Source organism: Bufo bufo, chromosome 3 (assembly GCF_905171765.1).
Source record: "Bufo bufo chromosome 3, aBufBuf1.1, whole genome shotgun sequence".
NCBI lineage: Eukaryota > Metazoa > Chordata > Amphibia > Anura > Bufonidae > Bufo > Bufo bufo.
Window position 1 is genome coordinate 342,626,845 of NC_053391.1, and position 27,506 is coordinate 342,654,350.

Here is a 27,506-nt window from a genome sequence, read left to right on the forward strand (position 1 = left end):
CCAAGAAATCACACTTATTAAACCTGACAGGGCACACCTGTGAAGTGAAAACCATTTCAGGGGACTACCTCTTGAAGCTCATCAAGAGAATGCCAAGAGTGTGCAAAGCAGTAATCAAAGCAAAAGGTGGCTACTTTCAAGAACCTAGAATATGACATATTTTCAGTTGTTTCACACTTGTTTGTTATGTATATAATTCCACATGTGTTAATTCATAGTTTTGATGCCTTCAGTGTGAATCTACAATTTTCATAGTCATGAAAATAAAGAAAACTCTTTGAATGAGAAAGTGTGTCCAAACTTTTGGTCTGTACTGTATATATATATATATATATATATATATATATTTGTGGTCAGGGCCACGGTACACTGAGTTAACTTATCGACACATGCAAACCCCTGGAGTACTCAAACAGTCTGAAATTTGCCATGACTGCCTCGTCGAGAGTATACCTGAAAGAGGGCAAAGAAACAGCATGATCAGGACCATCTTTAATCCCTTAAGGACTTAGGGCATACGGGTACACCCTGTTTCCCGAGTCCTTAAAGGGTTTCTGTCACCCCGCAAAACTCATATTTTTTTTTTGGATAGTTAGATTCCTCATAGTGCGATATAGGAGAATATAATGCTCTTACTTACTTTCATGCGGCCGATTCTTTATAAAACAAACTTTTATAATATGTAAATGAGGGCTCTACCAGCAAGTAGGGCGTCTACTTGCTGGTAGCTGCTGCAGAAATCCGCCCCCTCGCCGTGTTGATTGACAGGGCCAGCCGTGATCTCCTCCTCCGGCCGGCCCTGTCAGTAATTCAAAAATCACGCGCCTCGCGTCATTCGGCGCAGGCGCTCTGAGATGAGGAGGCTCGTCTCCTCAGCACTCCCTCAGTGCGCCTGCGCCGATGACGTCTTCTCTTTCGGTGATGTCATCGGCGCAGGCGCACTGAGGGAGTGCTGAGGATACGAGCCTCCTCATCTCAGAGCGCCTGCGCCGAATGACGCGAGGCGCGCGATTTTTGAATTACTGACAGGGCCGGCCGGAGGAGGAGATCACAGCTGGCCCTGTCAATCAACACGGCGAGGGGGCGGATTTCTGCAGCAGCTACCAGCAAGTAGACGCCCTACTTGCTGGTAGAGCCCTCATTTACATATTATAAAAGTTCGTTTTATAAAGAATCGGCCGCATGAAAGTAAGTAAGAGCATTATATTCTCCTATATCGCACTATGAGGAATCTAACTATCCAAAAAAAAAAAAAAAGAGTTTTGCGGGGTGACAGAAACCCTTTAAGGACCCAGGGCGTACCGGTACGTCCTGTGTAGTTTTGATCACTACCGCACGGACGGCAGTGATCGGAACAGGGTGCCTGTTGAAATCATTTAGAAGGCACCCTGTGACAATGCCTAGGGGGGTCCTGTGATCCCCCCGAATTGCCGATCGCTACAAACCGCAGGTCAATTCAGACCTGCGGTTTTTAGCGCTTATGCAAGTTTCTGATCACTGCGGTCCGTGACCGCAGGGATCAGAAACATCAAGGTGCCCATATTTTTGAAAGTTAACCCCCCCTGCAGTCCTCTGTGTTTTTGTGCCTGCGGGCACAGCGGGGAGGAGGATTGTGGGGGGTGCGGGAGGCGGGCTGCAGTGTGGGGGGCGGGTGCGCGATCTTCGCCTGCCCCCCGTTTATTTTCAGGATGGCCGAGTGGTTGAATCAGAGTGTCAGCTCATTGCTGACACTCCGATTCAAACGGCAGACATCTGTGCAGATGTCCGCCGTTTTAACCCCTTTCATGCCGTGGTCCGTAGGGACCACTGTATGGAAGAGGTGAAGAGGGAGGGAGCTGGATTTTCAAGAACCAAGTGGGTCTGGGTAAAAAAAAAATGTTAAAAAAGTGAAAAAAATGTAAAAATTAAAAAAATAAAATTCCCTACACATGTTATATATCACCGCGTCCGTAACGACACGATCTATAAAACGGTCATGTTACATTTCCCGCACGGTGAACGCCATAAAAAATAAAAAATAAAAACTATGATGAAATTGAAATTTTGCGCACCTTACTTCCAAAAAAAGGTAATAAAAGTGATCAAAAAGGTCGTACGTACGCCAAAATAGTACCATTCAAACCGTCGTCTCATACCGCAAAAAATGAGACCCTACCTAAGATAATCGCCAAAAAAACAGAAAAAAACTATGGCTCTCAGAATATGGAGACACTAAAACATGATTTTTTTTTTGTTTCAAAAATGATATTATTGTGTAAAACTTAAATAAATAAAAAAAAGGTATACATATTAGGAATCGCCACGTCCGTATCAACCGGCTCTATAAAAATATCACATGACCTAACTGTGCTAAATAAACCATTTTTGGTCACCTTACATCACAAAAAGTGTAATAGCAAGCGATCAAAATGTCACACGCACCCCAAAATAGTGCCAATAAAACCGTCATCTCATCCCGCAAAAATCATACCCTACCCAAGGTAATCGCCCAAAAACTGAAAAAATTATGGCTCTCAGACTATGGAAACACTAAAACATGATTTGTTTTTTGCTTAAAAAAAGAAATCATTGTGTAAAACTTACATAAATAAAAAAAGTATACATATTAGGTATCGCCGCATCCGTGACAACCTGGTCTATAGAAATATCACATGATCTAACCTGTCAGATGAATGTTGTAAATAACAAAAAATAAAAACGGTGCCAAAACAGCTATTTCTTGTTATCTTGCCTCAAAAAAAGTGTAATATAGAGCAACCAAAAATCATATGTACCCTAAACTAGTACCAACCATGCTGCCACCCTATCCCATAGTTTCTAAAATGGGGCCACTTTTTTGGAGTTTCTACTCTAGGGGTGCATCAGGGGGGCTTCAAATGGGACATGGTGTCAAAAAAACAGTCCAGCAAAATCTGCCTTCCAAAAACCGTATGGCATTCCTTTCCTTCTGCGCCCTGATGTGTGCCGGTACAGCTGTTTACGACCACATATGGGGTGTTTCTGTAAACTACAGAATCAGGGCCATAAATATTGAGTATTGTTTGGCTGTGAACCCTTGCTTTTTTACTGGGAAAAATGGATTAAAATTGAAAATTTGCACAAAAATTTTAATTCTGAAATTTCATCTCCATTTGCCAATAACTCTTGTGGAACGCCTAAAGGATTAACAACGTTTGTTAAATCAGTTTTGAATACCTTGAGGGGTGTAGTTTCTTAGATTGGGTCACTTTTATGGAGTTTCTACTCTAGATGTGCATCAGGGGGGCTTTAAATGGACATGGTGTCAAAAAATCAGTCCAGCAAAATCTGCCTTCCAAAAACCGTATGGCATTCCTTTCCTTCTGCGCCCTGCCGTGTGCCTGTACAGTAGTTTACGACCACATATGGGGTGTTTCTGTAAACTAAAGAATCAGGGCCATAAATATTGAGTTTGGTTTGGCTGTTAACCCTTGCTTTGTAACTGGAAAAAAAATATAAAAATGGAAAAACTGCCAAAAAAGTGAAATTTTGAAATTGTATCTCTATTTTCCATTCATTCTTGTGGAACACCTAAAGGGTTAACGACGTTTGTAAAATCAGTTTTGAATACCTTGAGGGGTGTAGTTTCTAGAATGGGGTCATTTTTGGGTGGTTTCTATTATGTAAGCCTCGCAAAGTGACTTCACACCTGAACTGGTCCCTAAAATTTGGGTTTTTGAAAATTTCAGAAAAATTTCAAGATTTGCTTCTAAACTTCTAAGCCTTGTAACATCCCCAAAAAATAAAATATCATTCCCAAAATGATCCAAACATGAAGTAGACATATGGGGAATGTAAAGTAATAACTGTTTTTGGAGGTATTACTATGTATTATAGAAGTAGAGAAATTGAAACTTGGAAATCTGGTATTTTTTTATAAATATAAATGAATTTTTTTGACCGATTTTTAGCAGTGTCATGAAGTACAATATGTGATGAAAAAACAATCTCAGAACGGCCTGGGTAAGTCAAAGCGTTTTAAAGTTATCAGCACTTAAAGTGATACTGGTCAGATTTGCAAAAAATGGCCAAGTCCTTAAGGTGAAATAGGGCTGAGTCCTTAAGGGGTTAATATTGATTGGACCCTGGGCAAAAATTTACTTCGGCCCCCTGGATCCCGCCTTCCCACACCTTAGCAGGCAATCACACCCTCCACCACAACACACACACAAAAAATCTACACATCTGGTAGAGTACAGTGAATGACTGTAAATACTTTCAGTTCTGAAGACTCCAGCAGCTCAGGATCAGTGCTCTGGGCAGCTGGGCTCAGGCTGGAAGTGGGCACCGCTCTGCAGGAAGGAGACCAGGGCTCGGCTCACCCTAGTGTTACAGTGCACCCCTGCACCCCACAGTATGCAGTATAGCACCCTATAGTATACAGCAACCCACAGTATGCAGTATAGCACCCTATAGTATATAGCACCACACAGTATGCAGTATAGCATCCCACACTATACAGTACCCCACAGTATATAGTAGAGCAGTATAGCAGCCCACAGTATACAGCACCACACAGTATGCAGTATAGCACCCCACACTATACAGTACCCCACAGTATCTAGTAGAGCAGTATAGCAGCCCACAGTATACAACACCTCACAGTATACAGTAGAGCAGTATAGCACCTCACCGTATACAGCACCCCAAACTATACACGATACAGCACCCCACACTATACAGCCCCCCACACTATACAGTACAGCAGTATAGCACTCCACAATATACAGCACCCACAGTATACAGTATACAGCCCCCCACAGTATACAGCCCCCCACAGTATACAGCACCCCACAGTATACAGTACAGCAGTATAGCACTCCACAATATACAGCACTCACAATATACAGTATACAGCCCCCCACAGTATACAGTACAGCAGTATAGCACTCCACAATGTACAGCACCCACAGTATACAGTATACAGCCCCCCACAGTATACAGCCCCCACAGTATACAGCCCCCCACAGTATACAGCCCCCCACAGTATACAGCCCCCCACAGTATACAGTACAGCAGAATAGCACTCCACAATATACAGCACCCACAATATACAGTATACAGCCCCCCACAGTATACAGTACAGCAGTATATCACTCCACAATGTACAGCACCCACAGTATACAGTATACAGCCCCCCACAATATACAGCCCCCCACAGTATACAGCCCCCCACAGTATACAGCCCCCACAGTATACAGCCCCCCCCACAGTATACAGCCCCCCACAGTATACATCCCCCCCCACAGTATACAGTACAGCATTATAGCACTCCACAATATACAGCACCCACAATATACAGTATACAGCCCCCCACAGTATACAGTACAGCAGTATAGCACTCCACAATGTACAGCACCCACAGTATACAGTATACAGCCCCCCACAATATACAGCCCCCCACAGTATACAGCCCCCACAGTATACAGGCCCCCACAGTTTACAGGCCACCACAGTATACAGCCCCCCACAGTATACAGGCACCCACACTATACAGCACCCCACTATACAGTAGTTTACAGTATATTAGCATAACAGCCCGTCACCTTTTTCTGATGTAATCTTCACAAAAAAAGCTCCACAGTTAAGGCAAACTTCTACAGCAACACTCCTGGTAGGACCTTGATGACCTCATAGCCATGTGACCAGTAATATTGCTAGGTTACTGGTCACATGGTGATGATGTCATCTAAGGTCCTAGAGAATCACAGTAGAGATGGGAAGTTCGGATCTTTCACATGAATCGGTTCATTTGAATCAGTTCATTCAAATGAACCGATTCATGAATCAAATCTTCGGTTCACTCGCTGAGTCTACTGACTGCTGAGCTGAGACGCAAGGTGGTGTGCATGCGCGGATGCTTCGATTCACTTGCTGACTCGCTGAGTCGGCTCTTGGCACTTGGTCTGAGCTCTGACCGAGTGAGGAAGGGAAGGGGACAGGACTCGGGACAGAATGCATTGTCACCCACAGTGACAGTCTGACAGTACAACCAAGTGAAGTGTATCCACAGGGAAAACAGTATGTGCTAAGTTAACAGTAACACTGGCTGATAATAAAATAGTCCACAGTCCGCACAGACACCACACAGGAAAATAACTACAGGGTGGGCCATTTATATGGATACACCTTAACAAAATGGGAATGGTTGGTGATATTAACTTCCTGTTTGTGGCACATTAGTATATGTGAGGGGGGAAACTTTTCAAGATGGGTGGTGACCATGGCGGCCATTTTGAAGTCGGCCATTTTGAATCCAACTTTTGTTTTTTCAATAGGAAGAGGGTCATGTGACACATCAAACTTATTGGGAATTTCACACGTAAAACAATGGTGTGCTTGGTTTTAACGTAACTTTATTCTTTCATGAGTTATTTACAAGTTTCTGACCACTTATAAAATGTGTTCAATGTGCTGCCCATTGTGTTGGAATGTCAATGCAACTATCTTCTCCCACTCTTCACACACTGATAGCAACACCGCAGGAGAAATGCTAGCACAGGCTTCCAGTATCTGTAGTTTCAGGTGCTGCACATCTCGTATCTTCACAGCATAGACAATTGCCTTCAGATGACCCCAAAGATAAAAGTCTAAGGGGGTCAGATCGGGAGACCTGTGTGACTCAGAGCTGCTAGTGCTTGCCTCAGCTCTGATTGGTTGCAGGCTGGGGAGGGGAGGGGCTGGCAGAAGCCTGGCTTACACTCTAGGATCAGATTACGCTCCTCACTGCTGCAGCGTCTCTGCTATGCTATCTGACTGAGCTGTTTCAAACGGATCAGCTCAGTCAGAGGAATCGACTCCTCCGGTTCAGTGAACTGAATCGATTCAAAAGAACGATTAGTTTATGAACTGGACATCACTAAATCACAGCTCTCACAGTACGCTGCCTGGAGTGCCAGCAGGCATGGCATGGCAGCACCCCCTGTGTAGCTGACAGCCTGACACCCGGGGCAGTGGCTAGCAGGGCTCAAGAGGCAGCTGCCTTGGGCCCCCCAGGAGCAACTGGGCCCGGGGCAGCTGCCCCTTTTGCCCCTTGTTAAAGACGGCCCTGAGCATGATATCCAGAAAACTTTATTAACAAATCACAAAACCAAATTATGAAAAGCACATGAAATCTTTCGTTCAGGATTGGGAATATATCTATGAAAACAAGATGAGCGCCACCGGCCTAATTTACATATTATGTGAGCGGGTACTTTGTTTTTGCTAGCCGCCGAAGCTGCGCCTATTCTAAAGGAATGCCCGGATATGGTGGCTGGTTCAATACCTAAACTGGTGGCCAATAGACGCACATGGGACACAAACTGAGATGTGGACAGCGGAACTGAGGGAAACGGTAACAATGGACTATCTGGACTACGGTCTGGCAGAGAAGTGGTTAACTGACGTAACACCTGAACTGGACACCAGCGGTGGGTCGTACGGAAATATCTGACGTGCGTAGGTGGACCGACCTGAGAAGTTTTAGTGACAGGTAAAACCAGAGTGTACCTTTCAGAGTCAGGAACTAGCTGTTTGACAGTGGGGAAATAACTGCTGAGTGTTGTGCATGTGAACTCCCCTGGTCTTAGGAAACCATAAAACGCTAGGTAAATGGACGCTTTAATAACCAGACTATGAAGTACTCCAAAGGGGTTCTTATCCAGCAAGTCAGACATCTGTCTGAAAACTTCTCCTGAAATAGGTAACCTACGACAGTTATCACTAACACGGCTATTTTGTAACCCTTGTAACGCGGCTTTAATCACATGCACAGAGAACAATGAACCCCTTTCGGGATGCGAGACAGAAGAAAAATGCTGAACACCCACTAGGTAAGATCTGACGGTACTATGACTCAGATGTACCTCCGTGTGACAATATCCAATGAACTTGAGAATATGATTAATGAAAGGCACATTGCCCTGGGGATGTATATGCTGAAACTTAAGAAAAAATTGCCACCCAGTGTTATAAGCTCTAATGGTATTGGGTGAAAGGGATTTAGCTATTAACTGGCAGGCAGTGTCCAGGTGTCTATTCAAACCAGCGTTAATTCCGAATGCGGAGGGCTCGGTGTTGGCCCAACATCTGCTTCGGTCATGACCTGTGAAAAAAGGTAGAAATGACCCCTGGACAAGGCGTCGGCTGCAGTATTAGTCGTAGCGCATATGTAGGAGAAGCTGAAATAGAAATTAAACTGTAGAGAAAGCCGTACTAGGCGGCGCATCAATGACATTACGTATGTCGATTTTGACTTGCCACTAATAACAATATCTGCAGTGGCCGGACTGTCGGAACTGAACATTACCATCCGGTTAGACCAGGAACTACCCCAAACATATGCTGCTGCCACTATGGGGTATAAGACACAAAAGGCAGAGGACTGAATGAAACCTGTACGTGCTGCTACTTCAACTGGCCATGTCTCCGCTAACCAATGCGTATAAAAAATAGCTGCAAAACCATTACTAGTAGCTGCTACAAAGACTACTAATAAACTCCTTGAAGTCACTCGAATTAAGATGGAGATACCGTTCCACTGATCCAAAGAATTTTGCTACATCAGCTTCTCTGTCCAAATAGACCGGACTGTCCTGACAAGGGGCTGTCGCTAAGAGGGCTAACAACCGTGCAATAAAGGATCTACCTTGCGGAATTATACGCATGGCAAAATTCAATATACCTAACAACGATTGTAACTCAACCTTACAAGTTACCTTACTGACGGTAAATTTGTGTATAACTTCCCTAATCCTAGATATCTTCTCTTCGGGCAGTCTAGCCGTCATGCTTTGCGTATCTAACGTAATACTTAAAAAGGTAAGGACCGAGGATGGTCCCTCAATCTTGTTTGGGGCTACTGGAACACCCAACTGAGCAAAGCAAGCTAACAGTTTTTGCAAGTTACTTGAGTGACCCCCTGGTGCTTCGATCAAGAGAAAGTTGTCCAAATAATGGATGACATGCTGGCAAAGACATGTATACTCTAAGATCCAATGCAACGCTTTTGCCAGTTGATCAAACAACCAAGGACTACTCTGGGAACCGAAGGTGAGTTTGGTGGCGAAGTAATAGCTATTTATCAATTTAATCCCATGCCATTGCCAAAGTTCGTGTTTGATCGGGAGTAATTTTAAAGCGTCCGAAATATCAGCTTTAGACAACGCTGTACCTGGACCTAACTGTAAAATGATTATGATTGCTTGATTGATGGACGCATAATTCATACTGACCTCCTCGGCAGGAATAAGGGAGTTGAGGCTAGGGATATGCGAGCCGTGTGGAGCGGATAAATCATATATCATCCTTTCTTTTTTGCTGAATTTCCCTGTTACCACCCCTATCGGGCTAACTCGCCACTGATCAAACGGAGAAACTGAAAAGGGGCCTATAACGAAGCCTTTGTCTAACTTAATTTTTAAAAGTCTGTCTATTGAAGACTTTTTCCCGTGGACTGTAAGTTTTTACTCTCAAAAGTAAGTTCTGGTAGGGCCACCAGACCAGTATGAAACCCTGAACTAAGACCAGAAACAAGAAAATCAACAAAACATGGATCTGGATGTTTCATTAAAAGCGACTGCAAGGAATCCACATTAATAACACTCATGTAATTTTTATCTGCCTTTAATGTACAAGTCACTTTGGGATGCGCTCTGAAACAGTTAAGACAAATATTTAGGAGCCGACATTGACCATAATTACAATTTGCAAAATTGTAATTATTGCAAATTTGCGATCTACCCAGATACTTGACTGGATGACCGAGCTTGTCTACTGAAATTACATTACTACTGCTGTCTGATGGACCAGCTAACGGAGTAGTCGTACTAAGAGCAGCACAGGTAGCTACATTGTGACACCACTGATGAATGGAATATAGATTGGCATGACGAACAGGCAGGAGCTTTAAGTCCTGCAAAATGCCTGCAGAACAATTCGGTATCTAACATTGCCCAATTGACTGAAAACTGAAATTGACTCAGCGCTGCTGCCGCTTTGGCGGAGAACGAGCAATGGTAGTCTGTATCCCAACTCGGTAACTCTAAACATATAGAGATCCAATTCCTCTCTTCTCTCAGGTTGGGTAGAGCACATCCCTGAATAGGCTGAAAGCCAATACAAATTTGGGGATGGTCAATTTCTTATTCAATCTATGATCCCGACTCTTGAGAATAACAGAAACATCACCACACGCAATGACTATTCTCAGACAAATCGCGAGTGGCGATTAACAGAGATGCCAGATTCACAACCGTACCCTCCAAGATATCTTTCTTGATATTGGGAGGTATAAAATGTGCCGGAGTGGCATTAGGTGAACTAGCAATACCACCAAACGTACTTGCTACAGGTACAACTGCGGTTGACACCTCCGGAGATGAGCTGGACATAGTCATCACCCTAGATTCCACTGACTCCAACCTTGCTTGCATATTTGTTAAGGAAGTTGTGACATTATTTAACATAGCATGCAGCTAGGACAACGAAGTCTGGACTGTGACCATAGACACCTCCTCCTGATTTAACTGAGATGGGGCCGTCACTAAAAGACGATAAAGTTCCGCCTTTATTGCAGTAGCCAGGAAAGGAATACCCCTCCTAGTTAATTCTGATATGAGTCTTGGGATAGTCCAGTTCCATAGTGAAGGAACGCTGCCAGATTCCGACATCCTAGAACCATTTTCTTCCACAGAAACATCCACAATGTCAGACCCGTGAGACATAATAGCTGTAGAACAAAATATGTGTTTAATGGTATCTGGGAACAGTGACTGACTGATACCATCACCGTACCTCTGTGACCAAACAAAACACACCCAGACTGAAACGTAATGTGAACCAATCATCTAGAAGCTCCGAAAAAGACCCGTGATCAGTGAAAGTTTATAACTAGAAGGCCTACCAATGTCGTCCGAAAAGAGACTCTGAGAAATCCAAAACAGACCAACCGAGAAAACCTGCCCATTTAAAACATATATTTCCTTTCCATGAGGAACATACTGAAACATACGAGATTGTGCATGAGCCTAATGAACGTATGACATAATACATTTATCGAAAGCACATTGATCCCTGCCGAGCTAGAAGCACGGCGGCCCGTGCCAGACATTTTAAGGAAGAATAAAACATATAAATAAACCCCCTTTTTTTTTTTGCACCCCACCTCTCTCCTACCCCCCCACTGTACAAGTAAGTCATGCGGCTCTGGTACATTATAGGCCTAAAACAATTGTGCACCTGAAATTCCCCAGCAAAGCCAGCGTAGCCTGGGCCCCCCAGAGATGACCCAGGGTCATAAGCTGTACTCTGAGTTACCTTCATTCCTCTGCAGCTGACCTCCCCCCCCTCTCTTCCTAAACATAGACACGAAGTCTCGCTGACTACTGCACCCTAACGTGCCGGTCACGTGGGAAGCCGAACAAGACTTCCAGACTGGCCGCTCCGCTGCAGTGATGCTCCACTTTACCATAGGAGCCGACACTGCCAGCCGGACTAGGGGAACGAGGGATTTTACACACCGGCTACTTACCTCCAAGGCTGCTCACCGCCGAACGCGCACCACACCGCTACTCACAAGCACGTGACCGGAAGTACAGGCGAACGCTCGAAACGAAGCGCTGCCACCCCATGGTAAGATGCCATTTTATAAGGGCAATAGGCCCCTCCCACAAATACAGGCCAACATATTGGCCTTAAAACATATATATATATACAGTTGCAAGAAAAAGTATGTGAACCCTTTGGAATGATATGGATTCCTGCACAAATTGGTCAAAAATGTGATCTGATCTTCATCTAAGTCACAACAATAGACAATCACAGTCTGCTTAAACTAATAACACCCAAAGAATTAAATGTTGCCATGTTTTTATTGAGCACACCATGTAAACATTCATAGTGCTGGTGGAAAAAGTATGTGAACCCCTAGACTAATGACATCTCCAAGAAATAATTGGAGTGAGGTGTCAGCCAGTCAGGAGTCCAATCAATGAGATGAGATTGGAGGTGTTGGTTGCAGCTGCCCTGCCCTATAAAAAATACACACCAGTTCTGGGTTTGCTTTTCACAAGAAGCATTGCCTGATGTGAATGATACCTTGCACAAAAGAGCTCTCAGAAGACCTACGATTAAGAATTGCTGACTTGCATAAAGCTGGAAAGGGTTATAAAAGTATCTCCAAAAGCCCTGCTGTTCAACAGTCCATGATTAGCCAAATTGTCTATAAGTGGAGAAAGTTCAGCACTGCTGCTACTCTCCCTAGGAGTGGCTGTCCTGTAAAGATGACTGCAAGAGCACAGCGCAGACTGCTCAATGAGGTGAAGAAGAATCATAGAGCGTGAGCTAAAGACTTACAAAAGTCTCTGGCATATGCTAACATTCCTGTTAGCGAATCTACGATACGTAAAACACTAAACAAGAATGAATTTCATGGGAGGATACCACAGAGGAAGCCACTGCTGTCCAAAAAAACATTGCTGCACGTTTACAGTTTGCACAAGAGCACCTGGATGTTCCACAGCAGTACTGGCAAAACATTCTGTGGACAGATGAAACCAAAGTTGAGTTGTTTGGAAGAAACACAGAACATTATGTGTGGAGAAAAAGAGGCACAGCACACCAACATCAAAACCTCATCCCAACTGTGAAGTATGGTGGTGGGGGCATCATGGTTTGGGGCTGCTTTGCTGCATCAGGGCCTGGACGGATTGCAATCATTTAAGGAATAATGAATTCCCAAGTTTATCAAGACATTTTGCAGGAGAACTTAAGGCCATCTGTCCACCAGCTGAAGCTCAACAGAAGATGGGTGTTGCAACAGGACAACGACCCAAAGCATAGAAGTAAATCAACAACAGAATGGCTTAACCAGAAGAAAATACGCCTTCTGGAGTGGTCCAGTCAGAGTCCTGACCTCAACCCGATTGAGATGCTGTGGCATGACCTCAAGAAAGCGATTCACATCAGACATCCCAAGAATATTGCTGAATTGAAACAGTTCTGTAAAGAGTAATAGGCAAGAATTACTCCTGACCGTTGTGCACGTCTGATCTGCAACTACAGGAAACGTTTGGTTGAAGTTATTGCTGCCAAAGGAGGTTCAATCAGTTATTAAATCCAAAGGTTCACATATCTTTTCCACCTACACTGTGAATGTTTACATGGTGTGTTCAATAAAAACATGGTAACATTTAATTCTTTGTGTGTTATTAGTTTAAGCAGACTGTGATTGTCTATTGTTGTGACTTAGATGAAGATCAGATCACATTTTATGACCAATTTGTGCAGAAATCCATATCATTCCAAAGGGTTCACATACTTTTTCTTGCAACTGTATATATACTGTATTTTTCACCCCAAAGATGCATTTTGGGTGAATACTAATGAGCTGCTTCTATTTTGGATGTGCTCATTAGTAACAGAGGACCGGGAAGCGGTGAAGTCTGTACTCACCACTTCCTGGTCCTCGACTGTCGGCTGTGCAGGGCTTTGCACAGCGTGAAACGCTCTGTGACGTCACGCTGTGCGCAGCCTTCACAGCACAGCCGACAGCAGGAGGATGCAGATCGCGCTAGAGGAGAGGAGCGGTGGCTTTCAGGAGCAGGAGAGGTAAGTGTTTTTATTTATTTTATATTTATGAGGCTGATGGACACTTCTGGGGGCTGTTGAGAGGCAGTGGGGCTGATGGAGAGGCTGCTGGGGGCTGATGAGAGGCTACTGGGGGATGCTATAAGGCTACTGGGGCTGCTATAAGGCTACTGGTGGCTGCGATAAGGCTACTGTGGGCTGCTATGAGGCTAATGGGGGCTGCTATGAGGCTAATGGGGGCTGCTATGAGGCTAATGGGGCTGCTATAAGGCTACTGGGGGCTGCTATAAGGCTAATAGGGGCTGCTATGAAGCTACTCGGGGCTGCTATGAGGCTACTCAGGTCTGCTATGAGGCTAGGGGGGACTGATATGAGGCTACTGGAGGATGATGAGAGGCATGGGGTTCTTAGCTGAGGTCTTATTGGGGGTCAATCATATTGGGGTCTGAGCTGAGGTCTTATTGGGGTCTTATTAACATTGGGGATCTTATTGGGGCTGTTAGCTGAGGTCTGATTTACATTGGGGGTCTGATTGGTGGTCTGACCTGAGGTATAATGAAAAAATAAAAAATCTTATTGTCCCTCTCTAAAACCTAGGTGCGTTGTGTGTTGTGTTTGTTATAGATGAAGGTCGGCACTGCTTGAATGGTTGCGGTGCACGTGTCAATAGGCGGGCATCCCAATGTGCAATACAAAGAAGGAAGACCGGCACTCGCGATGGATTTTTCAATGCGATTTATTATTCAGTCACTTATAATAGCATAGTGACGCGTTTCAGCACACACTCGTGCTTTCTTCAGACTGCATGATTCACTCCTACCATTGTGCCTTATATACATTAAAAGGACAACAACGGAACTGACGTCATGTGATGTAAAGCTCCTCCCACATGGAGGCCGATACAGATTCTGCAATGTGGATACTGTAGACCATAGAAATCAATGTAGAGCGGTAGAAATTCAAGTCCGCTGAAAATAAAACATGAGTCAAGATGTAAGTATTGTGTAAACATGATCAAACGCTAGATAAAGCCAGAAATATTGTAATCTCGGTTGAGACCTCTTGGTTCCACCGTTTGTAACCGGTGAATCCAATACGCTTCTCTCTTTAGAAGCATTTTGTTTCTATCTCCACCGCGGCGGGGTAATGGTACACTTTTAATAACTTGGAATCGCAGCTGGGATATTGCATGTCGTTTCTCATGGAAATGATGTGGTAGAGGGAGCAGTAAATTCTCAGTGCGGATAGTGGATTTATGTTTACTTAATCTATCTTTTATCCGCATCGAGGTTTCACCTCCATAGAATAGGCCGCAGGGACATTTAAGAATGTATATTACATATTTACTGTCGCATGTGAACATGCCCTTGATTGGGATTTGTTCACCGGAGTGGGGATGAGTTAAAGCAGCACCTTTGATGACACTAGAACAATTATTGCAGTTCAGGCATGGGAATGTGCCCTGACGTGGCGTGGGCAGTGTTGTTTGCCTCAGGTTTGGTTTATTAGTGCCTATGTCGGCTCTAATAATTTTGTCGCAGATGTTATCTGCTCTTTTGAAGCACATCATTGGTGGATTTTGAAATGCCTCTATCTGAGGGTATGATCTTGAGACTATATGCCAATGCTTGTTAATAATACCCCTAATTTTTGGTGTCCATGGGTGATATTTCACCACTAATGGGATGCGTGGCGGTTTATTAATTATCTGTCCCTGTGGTTTATCTAGTTTTTTCTTTTGGGTTTCTAGTAGGTGCTTAGGATAACCTCTATTGAGAAATTTACTTGTCATTTCTTTTATCCTAGTTTGACAGGTTTCAGGGTCAGTTACGATGCTTCTCACCCGTTGGTATTGTGAAAAAGGGATGGCTTTCTTAGTTGCTGGCGGATGACTGCTTGTGAAGGTAAGTAGACTGTTGCGGTCAGTTTCTTTAGTGAATAGATCAGTGCATACCGTGCCATCATCACTGCGTATCACCCATGTGTCAAGGAAGGCTATCTTGTGATGGTCAAAATGCATGATGAACTGAAGTTCACTCCAGATGGAATTAAGATAGAGGTTGAATTCCGTGAGGGACCGAACGTCGCCTCGCCACATGCAAAACACGTCATCTATAAATCTGCGCCAAAATGCACAGTGTTTCAAATATAATGGATTAGAATAGACAAATTCACTCTCAAATGATGACATGTAACTATTTGCGTACGTCGGTGCGACGTTCGATCCCATCGCGGTCCCACGGCACTGTTGAAAAAACGTATCTTAAAATAATTTTTTTTTTTTCTAATACAAGCTTTAAAAGTGTCATAAAAAACTCCTTTTGGGGTGCTGTGTGACAGCTGGTATTCAACAGTCTAGACGCTGCTTCCATGCAACAGCTGAGAACTTAGTAGTAAACCTATCTAGTAAAACTGTGAGTCCTGCACAATTGAACTTGCTGAGAAAGGGATTGTCCTTCAGCCCCATGGGGACACTGGACACCTTCTCCCTGGACATAGATCTCCAGCGTTTTTTCCGCAATGTACGCCTTAAAGCGCATTTTTGCAAAAATGACAATGATAATGATACTGATGATGACTGTGTTGATCTTGAGGAACATACTGACCAATTAACATTGAAACAGTTTGCACTAAGAGTGAAAAGTTACTTCACACCACCCAAAATATACGATCCAGTTTAAACCTTTGCCAATCTAGTTCAGCGCGATGTCAATTCCTTACTGCAACATTGTAGACAAGCAATCTACATATAAGGCACAATTTAACCTCAGAAGAGAAACACGCACTGAACCATTTACTTGAGGACAAATCTCTCATATTTAAGCCAGCAGACAAGGGGGTGGGGCCCTGGTGATTCTCGACAGGGACTACTATATAACAGAGATTCTAGGTCAATTAAATGACACTGATACATATAAAATCCTACAGTCAGATCCAGTATATTCAATCAAAGATGCACTACAGAAAATAGTGATGGAGGCTAGAGAGGATGGCATCATTGACAATAAACTAAGTGAATTTTTAATAAATCAGCACCCAATTACGCCGATACTTTATACCCTTCCAAAAATTCACAAATCTATGACAAGACCGCTTGGACGCCCTATAGTGGCCTCCTCTGATTCAATCCTCTCCCCCCAGCGATTTTTCTGGAGAAAGTGCTTACACCTCTGACTGTACAATCACCCTCCTACATACGAGACACAGGACTTTTTTTGAGTGAGGTCCGCCCCCTTAAAATGGATGGAGACTGCATACTCGTTACATTCGATGTGTGCAGCCTCTACACCTCCATCACCCATGAAAAAGGCTTGGAAGCAGCGTCTAGACTGTTGAATACCAGCTGTCACACGGCACCCCAAAAGGAGTTTTTTCTGACACTTTTAAAGCTTGTATTAGAAAAAAATAAAATAAATTTCAAGATACGTTTTTGTAACAGTGCCGTGGGACCGCGATGGGATCGAACGTCGCACCGCCGTACTCAAATAGTTACATGTCATCATTTGAGAGTGAATTTGTCTATTCTAATCCATTATATTTGAAACACTGTACATTTTGGCGCAGATTTATAGATGATGTGTTTTGCGAGTGGCGAGGCGACGTTCGGTCCCTCACGGAATTCAACCTCTATCTTAATTCCATCTGGAGTGAACTTCAGTTCACCATGCATTTTGACCATCACAAGATAGCCTTCCTTGACACATGGGTGATACGCAGTGATGATGGCACGGTATGCACTGATCTATTCACTAAAGAAACTGACCGCAACAGTCTACTTACCTTCACAAGCAGTCATCCGCCAGCAACTAAGAAAGCCATCCCTTTTCACAATACCAACGGGTGAGAAGGATCGTAACTGACCCTGAAACCTGTCAAACTAGGATAAAAGAAATGACAAGTAAATTTCTCAATAGAGGTTATCCTAAACACCTACTAGAAACCCAAAAGAAAAAACTAGATAAACCACAGGGACAGATAATTAATAAACCGCCACACATTCCATTAGTGGTGAAATATCACCCATGGACACCAAAAATTAGGGGTATTATTAACAAGCATTGGCATATAGTCTCAAGATCATACCCTCAGATAGAGGCATTTCAAAATCCACCAATGATGTGCTTCAAAAGAGCAGATAACATCCGCGACAAAATTATTAGAGCCGACATAGGCACTAATAAAACAAACATGAGGCAAACAACACTGTCCACGCCACGTCAGGGCACATTCCCATGCCTGAACTGCAATAATTGTTCTAGTGTCATCAAAGGTGCTGCTTTAACTCATCCCCACTCCGGTGAACAAATCCCAATCAAGGGCATGTTCACATGCGACAGTAAATATGTAATATACATTCTTAAATGTCCCTGCGGCCTATTCTATGTATGTGAAACCTCGATGCGGATAAAAGATAGATTAAGTAAACATAAATCCACTGTCCGCACTGAGAATTTACTGCTCCCTCTACCACATCATTTCCATGAGAAACGACATGCAATATCCCAGCTGCGATTCCAAGTTATTGAAAGTGTACCATTACCCCGCCGCGGTGGAGATAGAAACAAAATGCTTCTAAAGAGAGAAGCGTATTGGATTCACCGGTTACAAACGGTGGAACCAAGAGGTCTCAACCGAGATTACAATATTTCTGGCTTTATCTAGCGTTTGATCATGTTTACACAATACTTACATCTTGACTCATGTTTTATTTTCAGCGGACTTGAATTTCTACCGCTCTACATTGATTTCTATGGTCTACAGTATCCACATTGCAGAATCTGTATCGGCCTCCATGTGGGAGGAGCTTTACATCACATGACGTCAGTTCCGTTGTTGTCCTTTTAATGTATATAAGGCACAATGGTAGGAGTGAATTATGCAGTCTGAAGAAAGCACGAGTGTGTGCTGAAACGCGTCACTATGCTATTATAAGTGACTGAATAATAAATCGCATTGAAAAATCCATCGCGAGTGCCGGTCTTCCTTCTTTGTATAAAACCTAGGTGTGTCTTATGGGCTGGTGTGTCTTATAGGGTGAATAATACGGTATATATATAAGTTTGGTTGTGTCACACATTACTGATGAAACTGAAGTGAATATGATACTCTGCATTTGTCCTTAATGCCGATCAAGTATTTCAGAAATAGCCCATGCCTAAAAGCATTAACTTAGAAAGGTTATTTTTGATTTATTTTACCAACAGCCAAAATTAGTGGACGATAGCCAAACAATATACTTTATTTATATAGCTCCAAAGTTCTCAAAACCACTTTACAACTAGGAGAAGCACCAAATAAAATGAAAAAGAAGAAAGAACATTTCTAAGTAGAAAGATCAGTCTGCTCTGTAAAGGGTCCATACACATAATTATTCTATGTGCATGAGATCTAAGAGCTGTCAGACTTAGGACTTATTCACATGTCTGTAATGATGCCTATGGTAACATGATCAGTGCTAAATCCATGGCAATATTCATGAAGGGTCCATGTCCATTTTTTCCCTCTATGTGTCATCCATTTTCCACATGCAGTGCCAGGCTGTAAAGAGGATTTCTATAGCATCTCCTACCAATGGTCAATGAAAACCTCTGACAGAGCAAGAATGCTATCTATTTCATGCCAGTGGTTTTCTTGGACAAACAGATCAACAGGCAAGTGCTCACAGTCAGTATAAAAACAAAGATATGTGAACAAACAAAAGATGTGCAAATTGAGTAGAATCAGAACTTCTTCTTATTCATTTGGGTAGAATTTTTCCAGGAAAAGAGAGAGAGAGAGAACATGGATAGCACACACCATGGGTCACTGACATGTCAATAAGCCATGAGCCTGGGGCTACACCTAGACTTTTTGTAACCTTTTTCATTGATTTTAGCCATCAAGTGACAGCTGTAGTCCAAGCAGTAAATTCATCTGTCTGCAATCTTGTGCCTGCAATTGTCACTCAACAGTTAAAGGTAACCAGACACAGTGAACATGGTTTTTGAGCGGCAGTTAGCATAAAGCAGGAAGAGCTGAGCAGATGGATATATGCCTAAGGCATGGCAACCCTCTGAGCACAGCAAATAACAGAGATGAGACGTAAGCTGTTGACGGACAGATTAACCACCTCTATCTAAATTCTGCACCCCTCAGTCACTGCAGAAGAAGTTAACAAGAACCACCTTGCATGAGCAAGAGAGAGAGAGAGTTAGAGAAAGTATTACAACTACCATCATGGCTGCTTCTACACTGCTATTGAGAGAGGACTACATTGTGATCTACCTTAGAACTGTGCATTTTGCTGCTATATATACTTATACTCCTATAATCAACTCAGTAAGAATGCTTTTCACCCATCTACCAGGGTTTGCCCAGAGGGAAGAAAGGGTCCACCCTCCAGTCAATGCACTGCCCCTGGGAAAACCAGAGGGAGATTGCCAATGTGAACTGTGAGTACTAATGCCACCAACGTAGCCACTCACCCTGCTGGTCGCTACAAGTATATTTCCCTTCATAGGTCAACAGGGTGGGCATGAAATAAAAAATAAAAAGTCAATCATGAAAAATCCCTATAAGTTTGGGGCTATAGGGCAATAGACAATGTGTGACAGCTATGTGTGACAACAGACACATATGTGCTTTGCTATTCTTGCCATACCACATACAGTAACTGTACTTTATTTATTTTATAGTCCATTCAAAACCAGAACATAATGGGTAAATTCTCACCTTGTTGATGTCAGTGTTGCAGACTTGTTTTTTTCCGGGCTTTGGCCATGTTTGCTTAGTATATTATGAATGTGCGTAAATTTTGGCCTGTCATTCCTGTCCTTTTGCCAGCAATCTAACATCAACTGGTGCAGAGGAGGAGGACAGTTCATTGGTGCTGGAAGTCTAAATCCATCTTCTATAGCCTTGATTACCTAGAATTGCCATGCACAGAAAGTAAATCAAAATTTAATATATTATGAGAAAGATAAAAAAAATAATTATAAGATTTCAAGTTGTAGAACCATTTTTTCCGAAACATTATCCACATCTACATTTTTATTTTCATATTTTTCAGCTTGAAATGTAAGCCTAATAGAGGTCAACAATCTTTACAAACTCACATCTTGATTGGACATATCCCAGTAAGGTCTTTCACCATAGGACATGACTTCCCACATGACTATGCCAAAACTCCAGACATCACTAGCAGTGCTGTAACGATGATACTGGATTGCTTCTGGTGCTGTCCATAAGACTGTGCTCTTTCCACCCTGAAATTAAAAATAAAAACTGTAAGGGATCGCTCTCTCTCAGGCGGTCGCAATTACAGACTTCTTCGCAAACAACAGGAGTTAATGTCCTGGTGCTTTATTTTGGCACTTCAGCACCCACACAAACATAAACATCAAATAAACACCTGCCCGTCTAGGCACTTCCTAATACACAGTAGTTTTCCCTTACTCACCTCTAAGCACAGCTTGTACACAGGGTCTCAGGCTCCAAGCCTTAGCAGGTCTGCTCATCAGACACAAGTCTAGACAGGGAAGAGATCCGGCTTCCTCAGCCATATACAGTTGTGTTCAAAATTATTCAACCCCCACTGAAATTGACTGTTTTGGCCAGTTTGACATTGATTTTGATCATTTCAGTCATCTTGTTTACAATTAAATCAAAGAGGCACTTGTAAGTCAGACAAATATAACATAACATTTATAATGAAATAACCACAAATGTCTTTTCTGTGCTCACATCATTATCAGTTTTATTCAACCCCCAAGTGACATTCAATCTTAGTACTTAGTACAACATCCTTTTCCAGTTATAACAGCTTTTAAACGTGAAGCATAGCTTGACACAAGTGTCTTGCAGCGATCTACGGGTATCTTCGCCCATTCTTCATGGGCAAAAGCCTCCAGTTCAGTCACATTCTTAGGCTTGCGCGCTGCAACTGCTTTCTTTAAATCCCACCAGAGGTTCTCAATTGGATTTAAGTCTGGTGACTGCGATGGCCACTTCAAAATGTTCCAGCCTTTAATCTGCAACCATGCTCTAGTGGACTTGGAGGTATGCTTGGGATCATTGTCCTGTTGAAAGGTCCAACGTCTCCCAAGCCTCAGGTTTGTAACGGACTGCATCACATTTTCATCCAATATCTCCTGGTACTGAAGAGAATTCATGGTACCTTGCACACCCTGAAGCTTCCCTGTACCTGTAGAAGCAAAACAGCCCCAAAGCATGATTGACCCCCCACCATGCTTCACAGTAGGTAAGGTGTTCTTTTCTTCATAGGCCTTGTTCTTCCTCCTCCAAACATAGCGTTGATCCATGGGCCCAAACAGTTCTAATTTTGTTTCATCAGTCCACAGAACACTATCCCAAAACTTTTGTGGTTTGTCCACATGACTTTTGGCATACTGCAGTCGACTCTTCTTATTCTTTGGAGACAGCAAGGGGGTGCGCCTGGGAGTTCTGGCATGGAGGCCTTCATTACGCAGTGTGCGCCTTATTGTCTGAGCTGAAACTTCAGTACCCACATCTGACAAATCTTTTTTCAGTTCCTCAGCAGTCACACGGGGACTTTTCTCCACTTTGCGCTTCAGGTAGCACACAGCAGTCGAAGTCAGCATCTTCTTTCTGCCACGACCAGGTAGTGTTTCAACAGTGCCCTTTGCCTTGAATTTGCGAATGATGCTTCCTATGGTGTCTCTTGGTATGTTTAACATCTTTGCAATCTTCTTATAGCCATTGCCCTTCCTGTGAAGAGAAATCACCTCTTCTCTTGTCTTCCTGGACCATTCTCTTGACTTCACCATGTTTGTAAACACACCAGTAAATGTCTAGAAGGAGCTGAGTATCACAGTCCTTTTAAATCTGCCTAATTGGTGCTTATTATGCTTGATTGCTGCTCCTTGACATCCACAGGTGTTTTCAATACCTGATCGAAAATACTTGAATGAACCTCTGTTCTTAAGAGTGGTAGTCTTTAAGGGGTTGAATAATTGTGTCAATGAAGAAATCACAAAAAAAAACATTTAATACTGTATTACAAAAACAATTGATGTAATTTTAGTTGCATTTGGTTCTTTAAAAAGTCCTTGTAAGATTTCATTCTGAACACAATTACAAATGTACACTAAATTCCCTAAAACCCTTTACAGCATTGGGGGTTGAATAATTTTGAACACAACTGTATGGTCCAACAGCCTCCAGGCTGTGACCACACCAGCACCCTTGGGGGAAGATGGTCCAGAAGTCCTCCCAACTGACCGTTCGACCCTCTGGGCCGCACAAACTTGAGGCTTTACAAAGCCTCGTTGCCCCTCAGCTCTCCTGGTTAAGACCACCCAGAGCATCTGTAGGCCTCTGTTTCCAAGTTTTCTCTTCCAAGACTGACACACAGAGGGCTGGTTTTATGCCTCCTTGATTACAGCAGGCCTCACCTACGATGACCTCAGGCTAGGGGAAAACCTGCCGTTGAATGGGGGGTGATCTGGGAAGATCCCACTACCAAACCTACCTTTCCAGTCCAAATAAAATCCAGCCCTTTTACTCCAACAAAACAAATAGCTCCAGCAGCTATGTATGCTGAAGCCAGTGCCATCCCCCGGGATTTTACTTATATCAACCAGTTTAGGAACCTATGTGAGATATACACCCCTTCCAGGAATTTTACTGTACACTTCACCACAAAACATACATGACTACATTTGCCAAATTGCATTTTGAAATAGTGAATGGGTTATCTCAAAAAGACTATTTATCAATTATCTACAGGATAGGTGATAAATATCAATTTTCTTGGGGAAACAGACCACTACGATCCCTATTTATCCTAAAAATGGACTGTTCCCAAGTCCTCTCTGTAAATGTAGCTGTTGTATGCATGTTAACCGAATGCTTTATTTGTTTTTAGGGAACTAACAGAGAGTTGTCCACGTTAGTCACATATGCATAGTCCTGCTCCAGTCAAAGAGGGTGCTTGGAGACCCTACATTCTTGGGATCACTGGGAGTCCTAGTGGTCAGATTCCCTATGATCTAATATTCATCACTTATCCTGTGAATAAGTGATAAGTATGTTTTGTGGGGTAACCCCTTCAGCTCTCCTGACATATCCATTTAAAAGAGTGTAGATCCAAACAGAAGATTAGAAGGTTAGACATGCCAGGAGACCCAACTATCTTGACAGCTGTATATTCTAACAGCTATTTTCTACTTCTAAGCAAACATTCCTATGGTTAGACTGGAACTCACAGTATCATAGATCTCTATGATGTGGTGAGTTTGGGTAGCTGAGCCGCAGTCGGTCAGGAAATTGCCGCCATCAAGCAAACTGCATATCTAGAACCTCACACACTTGTGTGAAAATGGATCTAGGGAATTAAAAATATATGGTGGCTGTAGTTCTGGCGGCACTATGATTACAATTACAGCCTAGAGTACTAAGAAGATCAGAAATACATTAAATAAAGTAATTATTTGCCTTAAAAGACGTTCACTGGTTTAATAGGACAAAAATAAAAGTGCATGTACTACCAGTTCACCTTGTGGATGTAAGTAGCATTTGGCATGCTATTATCATAAAGAGGTTGCCAACCTTAGGGTATGCACATGTGGCAGATTTGCAGGAATTCAAAATCAGTTCCATACATCTGAATGTGGTTATTTTGGCGGCAAGTACGTGGATTTATACAAGTCCCCAGATGGGGAAGTCATGGAATAAGGCATGTTTGAATATACCCATACTGTGAGCACAGACCCATCCTAGATTAGCCACCAAGGTTACACATTAACAAGACTCAAACAATGAATGGTCATACTAGCAAATAGTATATTATACAACTTCAGTTCCTCTTACATTTGTATTCCGTAAAATGGTGGTATACACAGTATCAAGTTTATCATCTTGAAATTGCCGAAATCCGGATATCTTGCAGACCAGGTTAGAATTGACGAGGACTTTATGTGCAGCAAGACACTTATGGATGTAACTCATCTCTGTAAGGTACTTCATTCCTGAGGCTATGCCGCTTAGCATCCCCACAAGTTGAGGTACTGAAAATTTCCCCTCATTTTTCTGTAAAAACACAAGAAAGACTTTTACACAAAATTAATCACATACTGGATTTAGATTTCATCATACTATTAGTTCTCACCCAAGAAGGTTATACCATGCTAGTTTTTATTAAATAAACCTTATGATTAAATACACAATTTTTTCATCAAACTATGACATATTAACAGTTTTTGAATGTGCGAACACTATTCATAGCAAATCCAAGTATAATTCTTTAATCCCATAATGATCCTTAGCATGTACGGTATTTATTTAATCACAAAATGAGCTCTGGGTAAGCTAGTCAAATTCTTCTTTGCTCAACTTACCAAACTAATTTTTGGAGCCTTGCTTTGTCCAGCGAGTATGATCATGCTGAATCAGGAAAGGGCCTCTGTTGCCCAAAGCAAATCTAATAAACAGTCTGAGGATAAGGGTCCATTCACATGACCACAGAATGAGTCCGTATCCGTTCCGCAAATTGCGGAATGGGTGCGGACCCATTCATTCTCTATGGTGCAGGGATGGATGCGGACAGCACACAGTATGCTGTCCGCATCCGCATTTCCGGAGCGCACCCCCGTTCTTCTGGTCCGCGGCTCCAAAAAAAAAATAGAACATGTCCTATTCTTGTTCGCAAATGTGGACAAGAATAGGCAGTTCTATGGGGGTGCCGGCCGGGTGCATTGCGGATCCTCAATTTGCGGATCCACAATACACTACGGACGTGTGAATGGACCCTAAGGCAGGTAGCTCAAGGTCAGTATGGAGGTCAGATAGAGGTTAGGCAGCAAAGGGTCAAATCCAGGAAACAGACAGACATCAGATAAGCAGATAGGCAGATAAAATTATAATAGCACACCTTAGAAGGACACTAGCAGACTAGAACCTATTGTTCAGGTACCCTCCCTTAGGCCGAGTTCACACGAACGTGTGTGACCCGTGCCCGTGCTGCTGCCCGCAAATAGCGGGCCGCAATGCACAATCGCCGGCCGTAGGTCAGCCGCATCGGATCGCGGACCCATTTACTTTAATGGGTCCGCGATCCACCCGTTCTGCTAAAAGATAGGACATGTTCTATCTTTTTGCGGAACGGAAGTACGAGATGTAACCCCACGGAAGCACTCCATAGTGCTTCCAAGGGGTCCTGTCCCGTGCGGCCGTTCCGCGATTCCGGATTTGCGGACCCATTGAAGTGAATGGGTCTGCATCTGTGATGCGGAATGCACACGGAACTGTGGCCGTGTATTGAGGCCCGCGATTTGTGGGCCGCAATATGGCCACGGGTCACACACGTTCGTGTGAACTCGGCCTTAGGGGTAGGTGCCTTAAGTATCCCAAAGTGGCCAACCATTGTCTGGTGCGGATTAGGGTGCATGCATGATTTCCCTTTAAAAGCTGGGTGAAACATGCAACCGTGCCCTAAAGACAGGGAAGAAGAGGCCTTGCTGGCAAGAAGCAGGCCGCAGCCTGCATGGAGTGGTAGAGCAACTTCAGCAGCCAGGCCTACTGAAGCATGGAAGGGGAAAGCAGGTCTTTGCTGCTGTTAGTGCCAGAACGAGTAAGCTGGAAAGTTTTAGATACTTTGGATTATCAATATTGGCTACAGGCAGAAACACACACTCAGCTTTCTGCCAAACATGCACAACCCAAAAATAATTAATGTTGCTGATTTTGAGTTTCCATCTCAATTGAGATTATCTTTACTTCCACCTTTAATCTACGAGACATGAAATGGCTTACAAAGTTACTGGAGGAACTTGCTCTACAATATGCCTAAATTTGTGTTTGCTTTATATTGTGGGAAAAATCTTCACTTTAATATTCTAATTCCTACACATTTCCTAAAAAAAAGTGCAGATACTAAAATATTAAATTATCTCTCTTTCCAAAACAAAAGGAAACACTGTGCCTCTAGTGCCACCTGTTGGAAGGCAGCTATCCTTCAATTCAATGTATGACCTTATTGAGCAGCCCTTAGGATTACAGCCATGGTAAACACTCATCTTAAGGACATCTGTTTTGGGTGATTGTTCTTCATCAGTACAGGGAAGAGAACTTGTTTGGCTGGGCGAGAATCTGGTGAGAAACTTTTTTGGGGAATCTGGGTGGTACTACTTCCCATTGTGTAGAGTCCCTAGTAGGTATAAGTGATTTTATAGCCCATGCAGTGCTCCTCTGGAAAAAAGAGATGCAAATTTAGCTCTTTCCAAAAAAAAAAAAAAAAAGTTTGTGGTGATAGTGGCACGTTTTTTTTTAAGACAGCTAATTTGCATACCTTTTTCCCAGAAGATCATTGCATGACCTATACAACTACTTACACCAACTAGATGCTTTCCACAAGGAGAAATAATATCCCTAAAATAATAAATGAACCCAGAAGTTAAAGGCTACAGTATGTACACGTTTGGAGTAATTTTTTTTTAATATTTGCATTTAACTTATTTTTGGCTAAAAATCATATTTCCAATTGATTTTTATAAAATAATATTGAGCTGTTCAGTCACAAAAGCTAAACTGTTTTTCTATGGGCTCATACACATGTCTGTGTGCACCCTGCATCACAGATGCGGAACCATTCACTTAAATGGGTCCGCAAACCCGGAGATGCAGTGCGGAAGCACGGATCGTAACCCCACGGAAGCACTACGGAGTGCTTCTGTGGTGCTTCTGGCCGTGCCTCCGCACCACAAAAAAGTAGTGCATGCACTACTTTTTTGCTGTGCGGATCATCGGATGCGGATCATGGACCCCATTCAAGTGAATGGGTTCGCGATCCGCATGCGGCTGCCCCACAGTCGGTGCCCGTGCATTACGGACTGCAATTTGCAGTCCGCAGCATGGGCCCTACCAGCACACAGTCATGTGCATGAGCCCTAACTGTGTGACTG

The 27,506-nt window shown here is 43.1% G+C and overlaps 1 protein-coding gene across 1 annotated transcript in view; it reads right to left on the reverse strand.

Moving 5' to 3' along the window:
• EPHA10 (EPH receptor A10) overlaps positions 1–27,506 on the reverse strand; it is a 762,516-nt gene that overhangs the window by 79,713 nt on the left and 655,297 nt on the right. The window contains exons 12-14 of the mRNA XM_040424435.1: positions 24,418–24,636; positions 20,682–20,831; positions 20,299–20,492 (exon numbers count right to left, since the gene is read on the reverse strand). Coding sequence (XP_040280369.1) covers positions 20,299–20,492; positions 20,682–20,831; positions 24,418–24,636 — 563 coding nt within the window. The remainder of the gene's footprint in view (positions 1–20,298; positions 20,493–20,681; positions 20,832–24,417; positions 24,637–27,506) is intronic.